We start from the raw sequence: 19899 nt of genomic DNA, 5'->3' as shown, positions 1-19899 counted from the left end.
GTTATTATTAACTAAAACTAAAGATGAAACTATTAAAAAACATTTTATTATATGTTAATATATATACATAATATATATATATCTATATAAATATATATATATATATAAAATATATATATATAGATTTACATGTCTACATCACCTGGATTAATAATAATAATAATAATAAAATGTAATAAAATGTAGATTTTCTGATGTAATCTGTGCTCATAGAGACAATGGCATATAAAGAGAACAGGATTATGAGAAAGGTCAAAGTTAATCACCTAGAGCCCCTCATTGGTTAAAAATGCATCTGTCCACTAGTTAGGGGTTAATAAAGAGAATCTGAATGGGTCTGAATGAGAACTGAACCAGTGACAGAAATTCAGAAGTGACAGAGAACACCCACAGAGAGAGAGAGAGAGAGAGAGAGAGAGAGAGAGGCACATGTACAGATCCAATAACACTAAGCATGAGTTCAGCTCAAAGCATCACTCACTGAAGATCTGAGGAGCGGAGACACATCGTCACCTCACGACTAATGGCTTGAACAAATGTCAGAGGTGAAAGGTCACGGAGTTCTGTTAGTAAACAGAGAGCTACTCGCTGATAGAGATCTGATTTATGAACTATTTATTGGGCCGTTGGGACACATCGTCTTACACTGACTACAGATCGGGATCTGCACAGATCTAACAGTTCTTCTGATGCTGCACTGGAGATCTAGCTCTGGTTGAGTGCGTCCAGAAACTGGATCCACGTGAGAGAAAACCCCAGGGTCACTTCAGTCCTCCATCACAGACAAATCTGAGTTTACAGCTCTGTAAGAGGTAAATATGAGGCGTGGGAACTGTACAGAAACACATGGAGGACGTGCACTTTGTGTTTCTGTCATGTTACATTCAACATTGATAATAATCAGAAATGTGTCTTGAGCAGCAAATAAGAATGATTTCTGAAGAACATGTGACACTGAAGACTAGAGTAATGATGCTGAAAATTCAGCTTTGCATCACCGGAATATATTACATTTTAACATGTATTCACTTAGAGAACAGTTATTTTAAATTGCAATAATTTTTCACAATATTACTTTTCTTACTGTATTTTTGACACCAAACTTTTGAAGTATAACAAAAAATCAATTCCTGTTTCACTCAGAATCAACTGTGCAAGGTCTATCAGTCTTTAAGTTCTGACTGATTTAGTTTTAATGGCTGTAATGACCTTTAACTCTCACAGATGGAGGTTCTTGAGCAGCTTCTGGTGAAACACTCTCAGTCTTTACCTGACAGAGAGAAAGAGAGACCCCATTAACCCCGCCATTGAGTCCAGTTTCAGAGTGATTAGTCAAGCACTGCTTAAGTGGGTGCTGTTTTCTCTCGTGTGCAGACACACACACACACACACACACACACACACACACAAATGCACAAATATACATAATCTTATTTACTGATGCATTTTGCCAAGCAAAGAAAAAGGGACAAAAATAACTGCTGAAAGAAATCCAATACTTATTTTTTACAAATATTGTATCCCTAAATAATGCCAGCTTTGCTATAGAAAATCACGCTTTCTTACAAAATGTGCTTCCTTTCATAGCATTTTTGCTTTTGGCAACCATTTGTAAGGTGAAGAAGTCCTGTATTAACCCTAAATACTGAAGAAAACTGCCACAAAGACATGATTCCTGTCTCCCTCTGAGCCAGATTACAACTATTCAATTCTCAGCACATTTTCACATGTATGAATAATTCTCACGATATTTTTTATGCCTAATCCTGATTTCCACTATTTTCAGCTCCTTTGCAGATTGTAAGTTAAATGATGCATTTTTAATACTTCTTTTTGTCATTCAAACCAAATTGCTTTTGTTATTTTGATTTAGTGCACTAAAGCTGATATATATATATATATATATATATATATATATATATATATATATATATAAAATTTGAAAAACCTTTATTCTCATTTTGCAAGAAAACCATTTGTGATGCAAAGTTTTCAATGATTTTTTTTTGCATTGTCATACCAGCATCTTTGCCTATTTTCATAGCAAGATAAATGTATTTAAAAAAAATAAATTAGTATTAACATACAGTAGTAATGAAAACAACTCAAATCATAACAAACAATAAAATAATATTCTTAAAAAAAAAAAAATAAAAAACAAATAAAAATATCAAAATTACTATTCAAACAGAAACATATTTTAATATGGCTATTTTGAACCTACACAATCATCAAAAAATTAATTATTCACAGGCCCTTTTCTCAACCAGCAGAATTTTATTTTCAAGATGCAGTGCTGTGTAATCATATGAATGAAATATACTCTATGAATACAACATTCATTCAACAAAAAGCTGTAATTCTTCCAAAAGGTGAATTTCAGACTTATGTGAACAAATCTACAAGAACACTGTGTTTCAATTCACTGTGGTAACTTATCCTTGATGTGAATAATATAAATAATATAATACTAATAATATAACATGAACTGGCTGATTTTTTAAACCTAAGCTATGAATAAAAGCCTTTTGTGCAAAATTCACTCTCACACAGCAATAACAGCCAATCAGAAGATATTAAACTTGTGTATAAACAGCGTACATGCAGGTCTCAACCTCATTATCTACTAACAAAACACATTTACTGTAACACACAACTGTGGGTGTGCAGTAAACTGATATGAATCCACACACACACACACCTCAACAACGGAGAAAGGGGAACCACACACACAACTACACACACACACACACACACACACCCACACACCACACACACACACACACACACCACACACACACACACACACACACACAGCAGACCACCACACACACACCCCACACACACACACGACACAGAGACACACACACCACACACACACACACACACAGAGCGAGAGAGAGAGAGAGAGACACACACACACACACAAACCACACCACAGAGAGAAGCGCGAAACACACACACAACACACACAACACCACACACACACACACACCACACACACACACACACACACACACACACACACACACACACACAGCCTCCAGGAGTGTAAGAGGAGATGAGATTAGCTGCTACTCATCTCAAGACAAAAAGAGAGTGACGTTCTTTGACTGAATTTCCTCCCACACATCCCAGACGTTTCCTTGAATTCATGCATGTTCCTGGCCGAGCAGAACCCTTCAGATACACACACCCATGCCACAAAACAGCCACAAAACCACAGGCTTTTCAGCTTTGATGCTGGAAGAGTAACAATGAGACGGACTGACGGCGTCACTTCCCACACGAACACAGATACAAACACAAACATGTAGAAACAGAAGAAATGAAGCAGTGAAACCACACACCTGACATCAGGCAATGTCATTCACATTTACACAGGTGCTGTAGGATGTGTGTGTGTGTGTGTGTGTGTGTGTGTGTGTGTGTGTGTGTGTGTGTGTGTGTGTGTGTGTGTGAGTGTTGAAGACATTTGGGTAATTGCATAAGAGGTTATTAATATTTAAAGACAGACTGTGATGCGAGTTTGTAAACTCTGTGATTACACTCTGTCTTACAAAGTGATCAAATATTAATTAATTTATATTACTTTTATGTAACTATGTTTGATGATTTTACAAGATGTTTGTATCTAAACTGGCAGTTCTTGATCAAAATAATCTGCATAAAAACGTAAATGCATATAAATATGTATCTATTTTTTTTTGGTAATTTTTTACTAAGTATATACATAGAACTAATGCAATTTTATGATGCAAATCATTTACATAAAATATACAAATTTTGCAAATTAATCGAACACTTTTTTTTAATTCTTAAAGAAAAAAGAAAGATGTGCATTATTCATTGACCAGGCTATTGCATCCTGACTCTTGAAAACGGCACAAAATCCAGTCCGACTGGAGATGGTAGTCAGATTTAGCTATTTAACTATTGCCATCTTTGTGTGTAACAGTCAATAAACAGTCCATGAGCGGTTTGAGACTGGAACTCATACCCTTAATCCAAATCTATCAGGGATTTTCCACAAGGAATGATTTTGCAAAACAGACCTTTAAAAGGAAATCTTTGTCATTTGTGTTTTCAGCTGAACCTGGTGAAAATGAGAAATGAGTTTGAGCTCTTACCGACAGACGGCGCCCTCTGGTGGTGTGGAGGACACTCCAGCGTTCCCTGCTGTGTGCGGCCGAACATGGCTGCATAAACCACGATTTGCATCCCTGCCTTACAACCCAACCGCAAGCGCTCGCCTTCACACACCACTTTACTCTTAAACTCACCTAGAGAGAGAAAACACACACCGTCATCATGAAATGCCATTAACTCTTTTTACTTTTAAAAAAGATTAAACAGTTCTTTTAAATTGTAATATTTCCCAGAATCACCGAAAAAACACAGAAATAAACACTGTAATCATTAAGATTGTTTTGGTGTTTTTAAAAGAAAGCTCATCACGAATACAGTAAAAACAGTCATATTGTGAAATATTATTGCAATTTAAAATAAAAGTTTTCTATTTAAATATATTTTAAAATGTAGTCTATTCCTGTGATGGCAAAGCTCATCTAGAGATGCACAAAGCATCGCATCACAGGAATAAATTACATTTTAACATGTATTCAATTAGAGAACAGTTATTTTAAATTGCAATAATATTTCACAATATTACTTTTCTTACTGTACTGTACTATATCTAGAGATGCACAATTTAATTTAAAAAAAGCATTTATTTTAAATTATTGAATATTACTGTTTTTATGGCATTTTCAATCAAATAAATGCAGCCTTGGTAACAATGATTAATAAAAATGAGAAAATCACACAACAAAATTACTTAAAAAATTTACTAAAATGAAAAAGAAAATGGAAAACAATTCAAAATGTCTTAAAAAAAAACTATAATAGTATCTAAATGATATGAAAACAACACTGGGACTTCTTATCCGTTTTATCCAGTGTGTTTGAGGGCTTGGTGATGTCAGCTGAATGTATTAACAAAGAAAATAAAAGTCCATTTTCATTCAACTCGACTTTAAAATGAGCCTGTGTGTGTATCTGTAGAGCTTTTACAGACACAGCGACCCGTAACTGAGGTGCAGAGCTTTATTTTTCAGACCTGCATGAGAGGAAGAACAGAAGTGGGCAGATTTCTCTGCTCAGCTACCAGAACACAATAACCTGCTGAAAACATCCGATGGAGGAGAAAGAAAGTGTGTGTGTGTGTGAGACTCACTCGGCCTGCACTTGAACTGCACACTGAGGTATTTGCTGATGGTGGGACAGGGGTCTGTCCCGAACAAACGACTGTTGACAAGAACCTGACATCTCCGCCTGTCCTCACATTCATCCAGCATCTTCTGCAGGAAGACCGACAGAGAAACAGCATGTTTTTATTCAGGTACATACATTCCACGCCTTTCATTTTTCCCGCAGTAGTTTCCTTCCCTCCGGGCAGAAAAACACAGCGAGTGTAATTTTACTCCAGCACACAGTGTGGACATGCGTGTGTTTATAGCGTGTGGTTTCAGCAAGCGTGCAAGTATAAATCACACATGTGTGTGCTGTCAGAGACACTGCTGGTCAAAACAGCTACTGTCACATAAATCAGATTCACACATACCTTCATCAGCTATGTCTGGATATTAAAAACATTTGATGCACAAAAACAAATCAAAGCCTCATTATGAAACAGTGCAACAGAAGATATGAAAAAAAAAAAAAACTTTCCATCTACTGAAGTCAATATGAAACTGTTTCCAGAACCCTTTTACTTTTGGCACTTTTCCACTGCATGGTACAACTCGGCTTGGCAGTTTAGTATCGCTTTAGAGTGGGTGGGATTATTCACATGTCGTTATAGTTGCGCCACCTCTACTGCCGCGACTCCTAAAAAAAACTGTTTCATTCCGCATCGCCCCATCAAGCGCTGGATCTGCTCCTCTGCTATCAATAAGAGGAACGTCTGTACTTCCGCAACAGACAACAAAACTTTTTGGTTGTTAAAAAAAAGGTGTGCTCGTTCAAAACAGTTGCGTTCGATCCTTCGCTGGCTGTGCTGATTTAAATCTAGCAGTTCTGTTTTGTCTCTGTGTCGCAAGTTCAGTGCACAGGTAGTGTCAATTCTCTCCGGCCAATCAGTGATCAGCACAGTTTACACGTCACGTTTTGGTAACGGTACGGTTCACTTGGAACCTCAACCGAGATGGTACTAAAAAAATTACCGGGTACTGTACCCAGTGGAAAACCCCCCAAAAGTGAACCGTATCATGCCCTACCATGCAGTGGAAAAGCGTCATTTGTAAAGTGTGTTAGCCGACCTCTATATGTCATGCTCCCGGAACTGCTTCAATGTACAGTACAACAGTGAGCGCAAGCTATATTAAAGTGATTATTACGTTTTGAATATGGGTATTTCTCTTACAAAAACACATTGATTCACTATGGGAGGACTTTGTTCACCCCCGGAGCTGTGTGAGACACTTTTTATCATGGATGGGCGCTTTTTATTTAACTTCTTTTGGGCTGCTGCACTGCAACACCCGCTTATTGCCATTAAACAGCTTGAAAGGTCAAAGTCAATTTTTAGTATAACTCCGACTGGATTCGTCTGAAAGAAGAAAGTCATATATACCTAGGATGACTTGAGGGGGAGTAATTTATGGGCTAATTTCCTTTTTTGGGTGAACTAACCCTTTAATGTGACTTATTTCTGAGTGGAACATAATAATATGCAAAAAGAAAAAAAAGTTTAGGGCATGACTTGATTTTATTTAGCTCGAATTAGTGTTGTTACGTTAAATAAAATTAAAACTATTAAAAACCATTTTTATTTGTTGAAACAAAGCTAAAATTAGGCACAATATTAATATTAGATGAAACACTTAGACTTAAAAAACAAACAAACAAACTTGAATATAGGATGAAAATGAAAATAAGAAACGGAGCCTTGGCAAGTGAAATAGAATAAATTTAAATTTAAGTACTAAAATGTCCTAAACTAAAATTGAAATAAAAATAAATTAAAGCTAAATAGAAAAGCCTAAATAAAAACATTAAAGATAACTAATAAAATGATAAAAGCACCAAACCAAAAGCTGAAAAAAAGCTAAACAGAAATATAAAAAGCAATAACTAATAAAATGTCAAAAGCACAAAACAAAATTAAACTTAAACTGAAATAAAATAAATTAAAGCTAAACAGAAATAATTATAAAAAAATTAAATGACAAAAGCACAAAAAATTACAAAAACTTAACCTTAACTGAAACTTAAAAAAAAAAACTAAAGCTAAAAGAAATATTAAAAAACAAATATTATTTATATAAATATAAAAATATAAACAAATATATAATAGAAATATTAAAATGACAAAAGCACATAACATTACTAAGACTTAAATTAAAATAATATGAAAACTGAAATCTAAAAATAAATATTAATAAACACTAAATTAACACTGGAATTAAGTGGATTTCTTATCACTATTTACCTGCAAGGATGTGGACACATGACAGGAAGTGATGTCATGCACTGAGTTTGTTCCAGAACTGCTATAAGGGGACGGACACTGAGGTGAGTGGGCGGGGTCTGTTCTTCCGTAGAAAGCCGATTGGACGGTGATGGAGGTTCTGGGTGGACAGCGAACAGTCAGGAATTCTCCGTCACACGCCTGTTCGGTGTAATTCCTCAGCACACGCGACAGATAACCCCACGGAAAGAAACAAAAACATCCATAAGATAATCCATCCATACACATACATGATCATCTCACATCTCATCAGCAAGTTCTGAAGAAAACAGAATTTGCAATCCGTCAATGATATGTGTTGCTATGTGGTTGCTAAGGTCTATATTAAATGGTTCATATGAGGCAAAAACAGTATGGTTCAATGTTTGCTTTCACTTTCTGTTTATGCAGCTGCAACAAAGAAAGTGTTTTTTCCTGACAGTTCAACTCCACAGCGGAAAGAAGCGATTCAACACAGGTTTCCGTGTTGAGTGAATGATGTCAGCTCTTTTGGCTAAATGAATAATGGAAACACACAGACACACAAAGCACTAAACATTACCTCAATATACACTCAACCAGCCCAGACCTGCAAAGCCTCTAAAACACACACACACACTTCCTTAGCTATCAAAATGAGGATATATTATAGACTTCTGAATAAATCGAAAGAAATGTTTTTATATAAAGGTAACACAAAATATAAAGGTTTGGGGAAAAAAAATTAAAATCTTACGCAACTGTTGCATTAAATGAATAATTTAGGTAAGAATGATTTTATGAACTATTAATATTGAATTTTATTCTAATGTGTGGAAAACCTTGTTTATTTGATTGACACTTTGATTACTTGATTATTTTTTATACTTTTAAATGGAAACAATGGCTAATTCAACTTATAAGTCATTTTAATAAATAAATATCAAGATACACTATTAAAAATTTGGGGTAAGTAACATTTTTTTAATGTTTTTTTAAATAAGTCTCTTATTCTTACCAAAGCTGCATTTATTTGATCAAAATACAGTGAAAAAATACAGTAAAAACAACAATATTGTGAAATATTATTACAATTTAAAATAACTATTTTATATTTAAATGTATTTTAAAGTGTAATTTATTCCTGTGATGCATGGCTGAATTTTCAGCATCATTACTCCAGTCTTCAGTGTCACGTGATCCTTCAGAAATTATTCTAATATACTGATTTGCTGCTCAAGAAAAACTTCTGATTACTATGAATGCTGAAAACCTTTTTTGGCTGAAAACCAAGCTCGTTTCAGCCAAAAAAAAAAAAAACTTTTCTTCTCCAAATTGTACGTTTAATTCTTGCAACTGCAATTGTGTTAATTTGTGTTTTGTTTTTTGTTATTATGATGTGATTGTGTTCCATTGTATTTTGGGCCCCCCTCAAAAATTAGATGATACATCTCAAGTGGTTAATCCTAATAAATAAATTCAATAAATTGCTAGTTTTGTATCGTACAATTTTTTTCTCAGAATTGTGAGATATACACTCTGAACTGCAAGAAACAAGAAGTCAGAAAAGTGAGAAATATACTCAGAATTTACGAGAAAAATGTCAGAAATGTGAGATTTAATTGTGTAACTCAATAACAACAAACACCAACTAACATCATATTAATAAAGACCACACAAAAAACAATAAAAAAATTAATCTCAAAAATCACAAACAAATAATAAAATCAAGAAAAATGAGCTTAAGATGAAAAGGTTTTTTGAAAAGCACAATAAAGTTGCATTGCATTACAATATATATTTAAAATATGAAAATAAACATGGTGACTATTTGTGTAAGGTTGTGGTGTTGTAATCGGCCTCAGATAAATGTCACACAGAGCTACTCGAATGCACTCATAATGATGTGCTTCAGATGAATGAATAATCAAATAACAATGTAATACAGCAGGCCTGTTCTCCTGCTCATGAAAGGAATGCTCTACAATCCACCCTGGATTCCTCCGAGAGCTTTAGGCTTTCCGAACACAATCCCTCCTGCTATTGTTCTCAGACAGAAGCCAACATTCCAGCTGCTGACTGACAGCTCCTCTCACCAATCACAGCTCAAATGACAGACAACACCTGCGTGGGATCTCCAATCAGAGAGTGGCCTCTAGGCCAGCGATCACACCAACACGAAGGGCTTTAAAGCAGCTCAGGTGGAGGTTTACCTGAACACAACACAATAAACTGAAGACGAGAATAAAACCAGGTTAAAACAGACAGACAGAGCCACTGCTACAGCGAACAGAGGACCGTACAATCATGATTCCTCTGAGAAATCCAAACTATACAAACTGACAACCATATGATATTGATGTGGAAAAGAGTGTTTGAAATAACATTAATTATTAAGAGGCCACTCATAATCATTAAAGCATGGCATACTATTGTTTAGCATGCCGCATACGATTTCTATAATTCATAAAATATAAACTTAATAGTATATATATTTATATACTATTATAGTATTTATTTATATTTAGATTTTTTATATATTTTTTCAGTTTTACTTATTTTGTTATGTGTATTTTTTATATTTATATATATCTTTATATTATTTTATAAAATAAAACTGAATAAATGCATTAAATATTTTATTTTCCTATTTATATTATATTTATTTCAGTTAATATTTAGTAATTTTTCTAAGTACCTTGAAACATTTTATATCGGTTACATGTTTAATTTTGCAAGTTATTATAATTATTCAGTCACTGTTCATTTCTAATTTCTGATCTAGTTTTTTTTAATAATTGCCTTTAATTAAATTCTGTGATTCATGACAAATAAGGAGTAAAGATGATGTTACAAAATCAATTCCATTCACATTTTTTTCTTTTCATTTTGAGTTTTAGTAATTTTGTTATGTGCTTTTGTTTTACATTTCTGTTTAGCTTAATTTATATTTATTCAGTTTATATTAGTTTGTCACATGACTTTTGCCAAGTGGAACCCAGTTACAACTATTTAGTTATTTTTCACTTCTAATTTCTATCCCAGTGTTTTTAAATAATTTTATGTCAAATAATGAGTCAAGAGGATGTTACAAAGTGGTAATAGATCTATGCCAAGCTGAGTGCATTGCATTGTGGGATACAGTGTGTTACTGCAAAAATATTATGAAAAGCAAGGGAGTACTACAGATGGCTTTTCAGAACAGAACAGAACCAGAAAGAGGACGAAGTGGAGAAAGTGGAAGTGACATGTCATGTGCTCAGTCATGTGATGTGAGAGGGTGCCCTAAAACACAGGAGCCGGATGAGAGACGGTCAGTAGGAAAAGACAGAAAACTGGCCGTGTGTGTGTTAGTTGTGCTGGAGTTTCCCTCTGTTTAAATGATGCTATGCTCTGATTGGTGGAGAGAGATTACGGCTGAATTCCACACGTCTGCAGAGTAACATGAAGCAAAACACAATAAACACATCAACACACACACAATCCAGCAGTCTGTCTGATCGCCATTCAGTGTTCTTTGTGAAAGGTGAGCTGTCTGTGAGTGTGTGAGTGTGTGTGTGTGTGTGTGTGTGTATGTGTGTGTGTGTCTGTCCTGCATTTCTCATTCACTGAACATTTAACATTCACCATGAGCGTAAACTACAACCAGGATGCCTCCATCATAGACAGACACTGTTCACAAAGGGGAAGAAGCATGTAACAGGGACAGTCTTTAAATGTGGTGCATCTTTGACCTCATGACACAAAAAGAACAAAATTCGGCAGATATGAAATAAACATTAATATAATGTGGCATAACAGGGTGGAAGGAGCAGGATATCATGATAGCAAAATAATGTTAAATAATATTTGTTTTGTATATGATGAATTTATTTAAAATGGCAACAAATGGAAATATTACCACTACCATTCAAAGGTTTGTGGTCCGTAAGACTTTTAAAATATTTTTTACAAGAAATCTCTTCTGCTCACCAAGGCTGCATTTATTTGATCAAAAATACAGTAAAAACAGTAATATTGTGAAATAACACTACAATTTAAAATAGCTGTGTTCTACTGTAATATATTTTCAAATGTACTTTTTTTCCTGTGATGTAAAGTTGAAGTTTCAGCATCATTACTCCAGTCTTCAGTCACATGATCCTATATATATATATATATATATATTAGATAGATAGATAGATAGATAGATATATGCTGATTTGTCGCTGAAGAAAAATTTCTGATGAATATCAGTGTTGAAAACAGTTGTGCTGCTTCATATTTTTGAGGAATCTTTTATGAATAGAAAGTTTTGAAAAAAACCTTTTGTTACTTTATTGTAAATGTCTTTACTGTCACTTTTGATCAATCTAATGCATCCTTACTGAATAAAAGTATTAATGTATTTTGAACAGTATGTGAGTTCATTAACATGTGCATATAATGTGCCAAGAGCCAAAGTGGTGCGGCTAATCTTTTTTAGTCCTCAGAAAGTCTTTACTGTAGCTTTAACTCACTCGAGCAGCACTAAAGCGGCTCTACTGCCGCCGGTGATATTTATGGAAAATTATAGAGCAGAGTTTAACATGAGAGAGGAGATATTGAGAAGGAATTCCCTCAAAACCCGAACGCAGCTGTGAGGAGAAGATCTCCAGCCATCAGGAAGCACAAACACACCCTGAACCACACGCCGAACGCTCGCGGGGAACACACTGCGCATATAAAAGGACAGCGCTCACATCAAAGCTCAAAATAAGTAGATGATTTAGTTTAAAAACTGCCATTAACCTCAGGATGACCTCATGTGACCTCAGAAAACAGGAAACAGACTTCAGTGTGTGTGTGTGTGTGTGTAGAGTGAGAGAGAGAGAGAGAGAGAGAGAGAGAGAGAGAGAGAGAGAGAGAGAGAGAGAGAGAGAGAGAGAGAGTGTCAACATGGCACTACAATAGAGATTAGTAGCTGCTAATGAATTAAACAGAGATCAGCTGAAGGAGCTTAGATACGAGCGTTTTCAAGAAATATTTCACCCAAAAATAATGTACAAATTCTGTTGTTATTGAATCACTCTCATACAGTTTCAAACTTCCCCTGCAAGAATCGTCATGCAGCAGTGAGCAAACGATGATTTGTATTTTGGGCGAAATCAACCTTAAAGAAACAGTTCACCCAATCATTTGTGTTGTTCTTTTCTTTCCAAAACTGTAATACTTTATTTCTTCTGCTGAACAGAAACAGAAGATATTTTGAAGATGAAGAACCAAACAGGTGACTTCCAATGGAAGTCAAGAGGAACCAACACTGTATAGTCACCAACATTCTTTAAAATATCTTTTTATGAAATGTCTTCTGATTTCTCTCATTCATTTGATTTGATGTTCAGCAGAATAACAAAAACAGGTTGTTCCTGTAGTTTTATTTATTTTTGCAGTCTTTCATCTGGTTGAACTGGAAAAATCTTTCTTTGTAGTAGAAATGTTACTATTGTAAATGAAAACTGATGTTAAACTAAAAATGAAGAAAAATTAGGTCAAAGATATTTTCATTAACTAACATGAACTGTAAATAAAAATAGAGTTTGCTTACTTTAAATGTGACAACAATACACAAGGATTTTAAATAACATTTAAAGGATAGTTTACTCAAAAATGACATTTCTGTCACCATTTACTCACCCTAATGTAGTTCCAAACCTACAAGACTTTGGTTAACCTTTTAAACTCAAATGAATATTTAATGAAAGACATTTCTGTCCCTCTATTTAAAGTCCAGGTAATCAAAATATAGAAGATCCAAAAAGATAATAAAGACGTCACAAAACAAATGGAACAGTTTAATCCAAGTCTTGTGATGAGATACAGTCACTTTATATGATGAACTGATTTACATCTAAACAATGATCCACACATACACATGCTAAACACGGAAGCGTTATGCTCAGTGTATGTGTGTTTATATGTGAATAAAAGCCTAAATTAAATATTTCAATGGAGAGACAGAATGTCTTAGGCTTCATTAAAAAAAAAAAAATCTTTAATTTAGAATTTTCATTTTTGGGTAAACTATCCCTTTAATTAACTGCTTTTTTATTATTTTGTACTGTTCTCTGAGGGCCACTTATAATGTTATCAAAATTTTTTCATCAAAGAACATCATAATTCAGAAGTAATAGTCTATTTTCTGTCCTGTTTTGACCCCCTCATCAGAACACTCTGTTTGATTGTGGACTCGGAAGTAAACACCCACTGTGTTTTTCCACAGCTTGGCACTGAACAGCAACTTGTTTTCTTCAAGGCATCTTTATCGTTTGGTTTCTGTGTAGACATGCGTTTGCCTCTCGTTATTTACACTACATGTGTGAATCAGTGGGCGGAGCTAAACAGACAGTGATGTAGAATGAGGTGGTGGGCGGAGCTAAACAGGCAGTGATGTAGAATCGTGGGCGGAGCTAAATAGACAGTGATGTAGAATTGGTGGGCGGAGCTAAACAGGCAGGAATATAGAATCAGTGGGTGGAGCTAAACAGGCAGTGATGTAGATTCGGTGGGCGGAGCTAAACAGGCAGTGATGTATATATATATATATATAGCCACACTATTGCATCATAAAGTGGGACATTCCACAAGCTGTCATTTTGGCAGATCAGCTTCAATATAAGCTGTATTTAGACTAACGAGAAAGTTTTGAGTTCTGAAAATTACAGGATGTTTTTATAGTACAAGGACATGTCAAAAGACCAAGGGAATTTTGATTTCTCAGTTCATGACCCCTTTAAGAAAAATTACTTGATTGAAAATGTAAAGCAACCAATCACAGTTGAGTTTTTGTATGTGCAGTTTAAATGCAGGTAAATCCGAAACAACACAAACTAATAAACTATAGTGTAGCAAAGAGGAAAAAAGAGTGATTTGATGGCTATTTTTCTCTGTGAGCGAGAGTTTTAAAGGATCAGGATGTGATCAACTAAACAAAAGCTCCTTGTTCTCCTCTGCTTCTCCAGCTCTGCTGTGAAGGAGACCACTCTCTTCTCTTTTCTACTTCTGTTTCCTCTCATTGCTCATTTATGCATTCATCTATCTTTCCTTTGTCAAAAATGTGAATCTGCAGATGTGTAACAGCTGATAGAGCGGTCTTTTAGCATTCCCACTCATCTCAGCTGCTCTGCTCCAACATAACAGCATATGATATACATGTACAATAATATAATGCACAAATATTTATCTAATCAGAATACACTGCAACTTTTGAACTTATGCTGTAGTTACAACTATCAGCAGGTTAAGTGATGCTGGATAGTGAGAGAAACAAAGCTGATTTTATTTCTGCAGCACTATAGCATCACCAAACAGATTTGCTAAAATAATGACTGAACATCAGGCCCGGCTCCACGGGGGGGGGCCAGGGTGGGCCTGGCCCACCCAATCAGAGGCTTGGCCCACCCTGGCCCCACACCACATAACAGCCAATCACAAAATTAAAAGAACTGCCCCTTTTTATCAAATCTAAAAGTTACTTAATTGATACAAGATCTGTTAAGGGGTCAAAAAAAAAAAAAAAAAAAAAAATTACAAATGCAAAAAGAGAATGTAAAAATAAACGTCAACCATTTTTATCGATATATATATATATAAAGTTACTAAATAGTTCCAAAATATGTACAAAACATTAAAAATGAAGAAAACACAACAATAACAAACAACCCTAACAATTGCCTTATCTATATCAATAGACATGTGAGATCAAAGCATTATAACCATATAAACCATATATACCAGTACACACATACACAGGTTTCCATGTTTCATAGGCGTATTTCAAAATCCTACCCCTAACACAAAACTTTCAGAATTTTTAGATTTTCAAAAGAAATTGCATTCTGTATGATTTATAAGCTCTTTTTCTCATGGGTCCCAAAAAATGTCCTCACAAGGTCAAAATTTACCGGCATTACTATCCATACTATGTAGGAAATACCAGGACCACACACACACACACAGCGTACTGCCATAGACATAACACCCCAACCACAGGAGGTGCTCAGACACAACTCACCTCTGTGTGTGTGTGTGTGTGTGTGTGTGTGAGAGGTGTTTTGATAAAGTGCCCAACATATGGTATGTGTCTGTGATGGTATGTGACACTTATCAAAACTAGATAATTTCATTTTCTGAAGAAAACGTGTGTGGTTCTTACCTGAGCAAAACCCACTGCAACAATGCTAAGTATTTTGGGTGGTTCATACACGGTTGCTAGTGTGTTCTGTGTGGTTGCCAGTACATTGTCGTGGTTTCTGTTTTGTTGCTGGGGTTTTCTGGCTGGTTTCTAAGCAACTGCTTACTGGTCAGATGAGTCCCTTCTCTAGTCAATATTCTGGTCTCTAGATAAGGCATCAGCCCATCCTTCAATGCAAGTTTTCCAGCACACCTCTACTCAATAAGACATGTACAGGATGATTCAAGGTTTTGGGGTTTATTCCAACTCCATATTCAAACTCCACACTCATAAATCAAACGGTATATATGAACAGTAGTAATTGTGATGCTTGATTTGGCAAACACTGATAATTAACAGCACAGTAAAGAAAGTGTGAATGAGAGAGAGGTCCGGATGTGAAAAAGGGGCTTGGAGTTTGGGTAAGGGGGTCTTTTCTACAAACAGAAGGCAGCGGTTTCATGTTCCACCTCCGGAACAAAGTCCCTGAGAAAACACACACACACACACACACCTCTAACCTCTGGATTCCAAAGGTTATTAGAGTGCCTCTCACCTCAGCTAAACTCTCGCTGATTTCAAGCATTTACTCTCTTCCAGCAGTGAGATTTCTCCATCTTGGCAGCAGCGAGAGATTGGACTCGTTATGTGACCACAGTCATGAGCGTTTGGTGACAGATGAATTTATAAAGAAAATAATTTGCCAAAAAATATTTACACTTTCACAGACAGTCCAAATCGGAAGCAGGGTTACTATAAAAAGGCATTTTCTTTACTTTCAATAAAATAAATGTTAACCGAAATAAAATATATTAAAGAAATTCAGTTGCCAAGGCAACATGTTTATCATTGCAATTCAGATTAACTAAATATTAAACTAAGTACTAAAATAACTAAAAAATTTAATAAAATTTATATAAAACAACACTGATATGAAGTGAACACTACTTACTTAATTCATATTCCAGGTCTTTAAATAGTGCATATTATTAAACAATATATTATTAAATATTATAAAAAATATTTAAACAATAATTTAATAATATTAAATTAAATTATACATTTTAATTTACACATAAATTATAATAATTTAATATTATAATAATATATTAAAATAAATGATTATAATATATAACCTGTTATAATTAATTCATTATTAATTCACAAACCAAGATTCAGATGCATAAAATTAAGCTGTGCCCTATACTTACAACTAAGTATTCAATTTCACTTGGAAACTTTTTTATTCTGATATAACAAATTTTTTTTTTTCAAATATCTATCAGATACTCTGCTCATTCCTTCCATAAAACATTTGTACAGTGAAGAAAAGTTGCATAGTGCACGTTTAAATGCCATTTCATGCTGACTTACAGACTGAAGCACATGAACGACAGTACGACCGACCGACAGACAGACTTTCCTCTAGTCGTGATGGTGAATTGGGATCATCAAACGGTTTGACCTCAGTTGACCTCCTGACCCTTTAACAGCCACACATCCCATTCAGCACCTCAGTAAGCCCCGCCCACAGCTTTATGAGCACGTTCACTGTAGTGAACACACACACAATGAATCTAAATGTGTGTGTGTGTGTGTGTGTGAAGCTAATTAACCAAGATAAAAAAAAAACCACCATACACACAAAGGCACAAAGTTCGTGTAGGACAGAGGTACAGGCCTGTTGCCTGGCAACAGATGTTCTGTCTCTATTGACAGCTTCTGTCAAGCACCTGTCAATCAAACGGACATTCCAGAGTGTGTGAGTGTGTTTCAGAGTCACAGGACGCTCCCGTGTGACCCGACAGAACAACAACTCTGTGTTCGGCTGAAAATAACCCAAAATCTTCCACTGATATGTCTTGCGTTGACAGGATAGCGCAATCATATTAGGGTGAACCTCACAAAAGCAAGTCTTGCTCATATTTCACCTAAGAACTTTTTCTTTTGTATTATATTAATGAATTTCCCTCACAGTTCTCATTCTTGTAATGTGTCCTGTTATTGTTGTTTTTCTCACTGATATTTACTGTGTCTTGTTACTTTAATATAATAAAACCATTCTTTTTTTTTTTGACAGGGACAATGTACATTAATTAACATTACTGTAAATGCACCAGAATTAGCCGAAAGTCTATTTTTCATCCGTTGTCCCCGGACAGATCTTAAATCTTGCGAATTTTGAATTTATTTCAATTTAAATCAGCAGAAATTAAAAGGGAGAACAGCAAATACTACCTTGACTTATAAATTATTTACAATTGAAATAATAAATCTTTTCTTCACATGACAGTAATGAGACATGAAAACAATGTCATGGTGTAAAAATAGGCTTGTTTTTTATTTGCAATTCTATAAATAAATAATTTTTTTGTTGTTGTTGTTGTTGTTGTTATTTATCACCAAGTTTTGTTGTGTATTTTTTGTCATTTTTTATTTATTTAATTTTTTTTTTATGTCTATAGTTTTTTATGACTATATTAGTTTTTGGTTATTTTAGGAAATGTTGTAGTTGAAATAAAGTAAGCTTATATTATTTTATTATAGTATTTTATTTCAGTTAATGTTCATTTTATTTGAAGTAATGAAAATGTTTCTGTTTTGCAATAATAACCCTGAAATAAATAAATAAATAAACAAATAAACAAACAAACACACACAGACTATTTTATTATTTATTTATTTTTTAAATATCCTGACATGGCTTTAACAGGTTTTTTTGAGATTCGCCCAGTAAGACTTTATCTTCTATAAACCTGCTTTGAATTTGTTTGCATTGTGTAAAGCACTATACAAATAAACTGTCAATGAAGGTTCAGTTGTGGTACTCAAACAAAGAAACATGATGTTTATTTTTCATCCAAAGCAAAGCTGTGCACATTTAAGTGAATTAAGAAGAGAACGGCAAACAAAATTCTATTAAAAACAAACACAGAATGCAATCGCACACCAAGATCTGCCTTCACTCAGCACATCACAGCTGTTTCTGGTCAGTTCATCTCTGCTATGTCCTTAATGTCTTCACTGACCAAACACAACCTTCATAAACTACAGGGAAACTATTCAAGCAGTGCTGAGGATGTAGATCTTCTCATCATGCTTCAAAAGACATAAAACAGTCTAAATATGCACAGCAATCAGTGTTCATGAAATCAATGCTTCATGCATATATAATATACAAAGGGGATCAAAAGACATTATGTTGCTTCAATTCAACGTCTCACTCAAATTGTTACTCTGATAATATAATTAGGCCTATATAAGGCAAACATTATGTTTATTTTTAAATTCAAAACAGAAGCATTGAATTATTCAGTCTTTTGGACCCCACTGTATATTAAGATGCGATGTTACAGTGTAACCCAGTGAGCGCTTTCTCTTTGATCTCGTCGGTCACGGAAGTTCCCGCGAAAGAATCTGTTACAATGTTTCTATTTAATATGTTAGTTCCCGCGAAAGAATCTGGTACAGTGTTTCTATTTAATATTTACGAAATAAACATGCGTATGTCATATCAACACCTCAACAATGCATGAAAAACAAATAAACAACAAAAAACTATTGAAATTTTAAACGGATAAATACATAATGATAAAGTGTAATTACACAAACTGTTGTAGGTGATGATGATGGTGGTGTTCAGTACCTGAGAACTCCTGTGAAGTCTTAGTGAAGCCAGTCAGACACGAGATTCCCAACAACAGCAGTGAATATGAGACATCAGGGAAAAACATCCTTAAATGTCCCATCAGATCCGATGATTCCCGAGAGGATCAGACCGCAGGACCTAAAGTGATGTCTGATTCCATGACTCCAGTCTGGAGACACCAGAGAGAGAGTCAGAAGAACACCCGAGAAGACCTGAGAGAGAGAGAGAGAGAGAGAGAGAGAGAGAGAGAGAGAGAGAGAGAGAGAGAGAGAGAGAGAGAGAGAGAGAGAGAGGTGCAGAATCCCCCCTGGTCCCAAAGTCCCTAAATTTCACGCTCACTGCTGATGATTCGATTCTATTCATTAAATCTTTACCGGTACGACTGCCAATACAGTGTAGTGTTAAAGTTTATGTAAACAAAATATTCCATAATAATATCAAAAACAAAAGTAAAAGATTCCAAATCAAAACATTTGAATCTTAAAGGCACAGTAGCCTACACTTAAAACAAGATTTACTCACCGTCAGGTTGTGTGATTACTAATTTGTGCTCAAGTTTATTCAATTAAG

General features: G+C 34.8%; 1 protein-coding gene across 1 annotated transcript in view; it reads right to left on the bottom strand.

The window, feature by feature from the left end:
- LOC109068253 (protein eva-1 homolog A-like) overlaps window positions 1-19556 on the bottom strand; it is a 38321-nt gene extending 18765 nt beyond the window's left edge. The window contains exons 1-4 of the mRNA XM_042778268.1: window positions 19327-19556; window positions 7493-7710; window positions 5237-5360; window positions 4131-4283 (exon numbers count right to left, since the gene is read on the bottom strand). Coding sequence (XP_042634202.1) covers window positions 4131-4283; window positions 5237-5360; window positions 7493-7710; window positions 19327-19429 — 598 coding nt within the window. The 5' untranslated portion in view covers window positions 19430-19556. The remainder of the gene's footprint in view (window positions 1-4130; window positions 4284-5236; window positions 5361-7492; window positions 7711-19326) is intronic.
- Window positions 19557-19899: the final 343 nt, after the last annotated feature.

Source organism: Cyprinus carpio, chromosome A20, assembly GCF_018340385.1.
Source record: "Cyprinus carpio isolate SPL01 chromosome A20, ASM1834038v1, whole genome shotgun sequence".
Lineage (NCBI taxonomy): Eukaryota > Metazoa > Chordata > Actinopteri > Cypriniformes > Cyprinidae > Cyprinus > Cyprinus carpio.
This window is presented reverse-complemented; position numbering and strand designations above follow the sequence as displayed.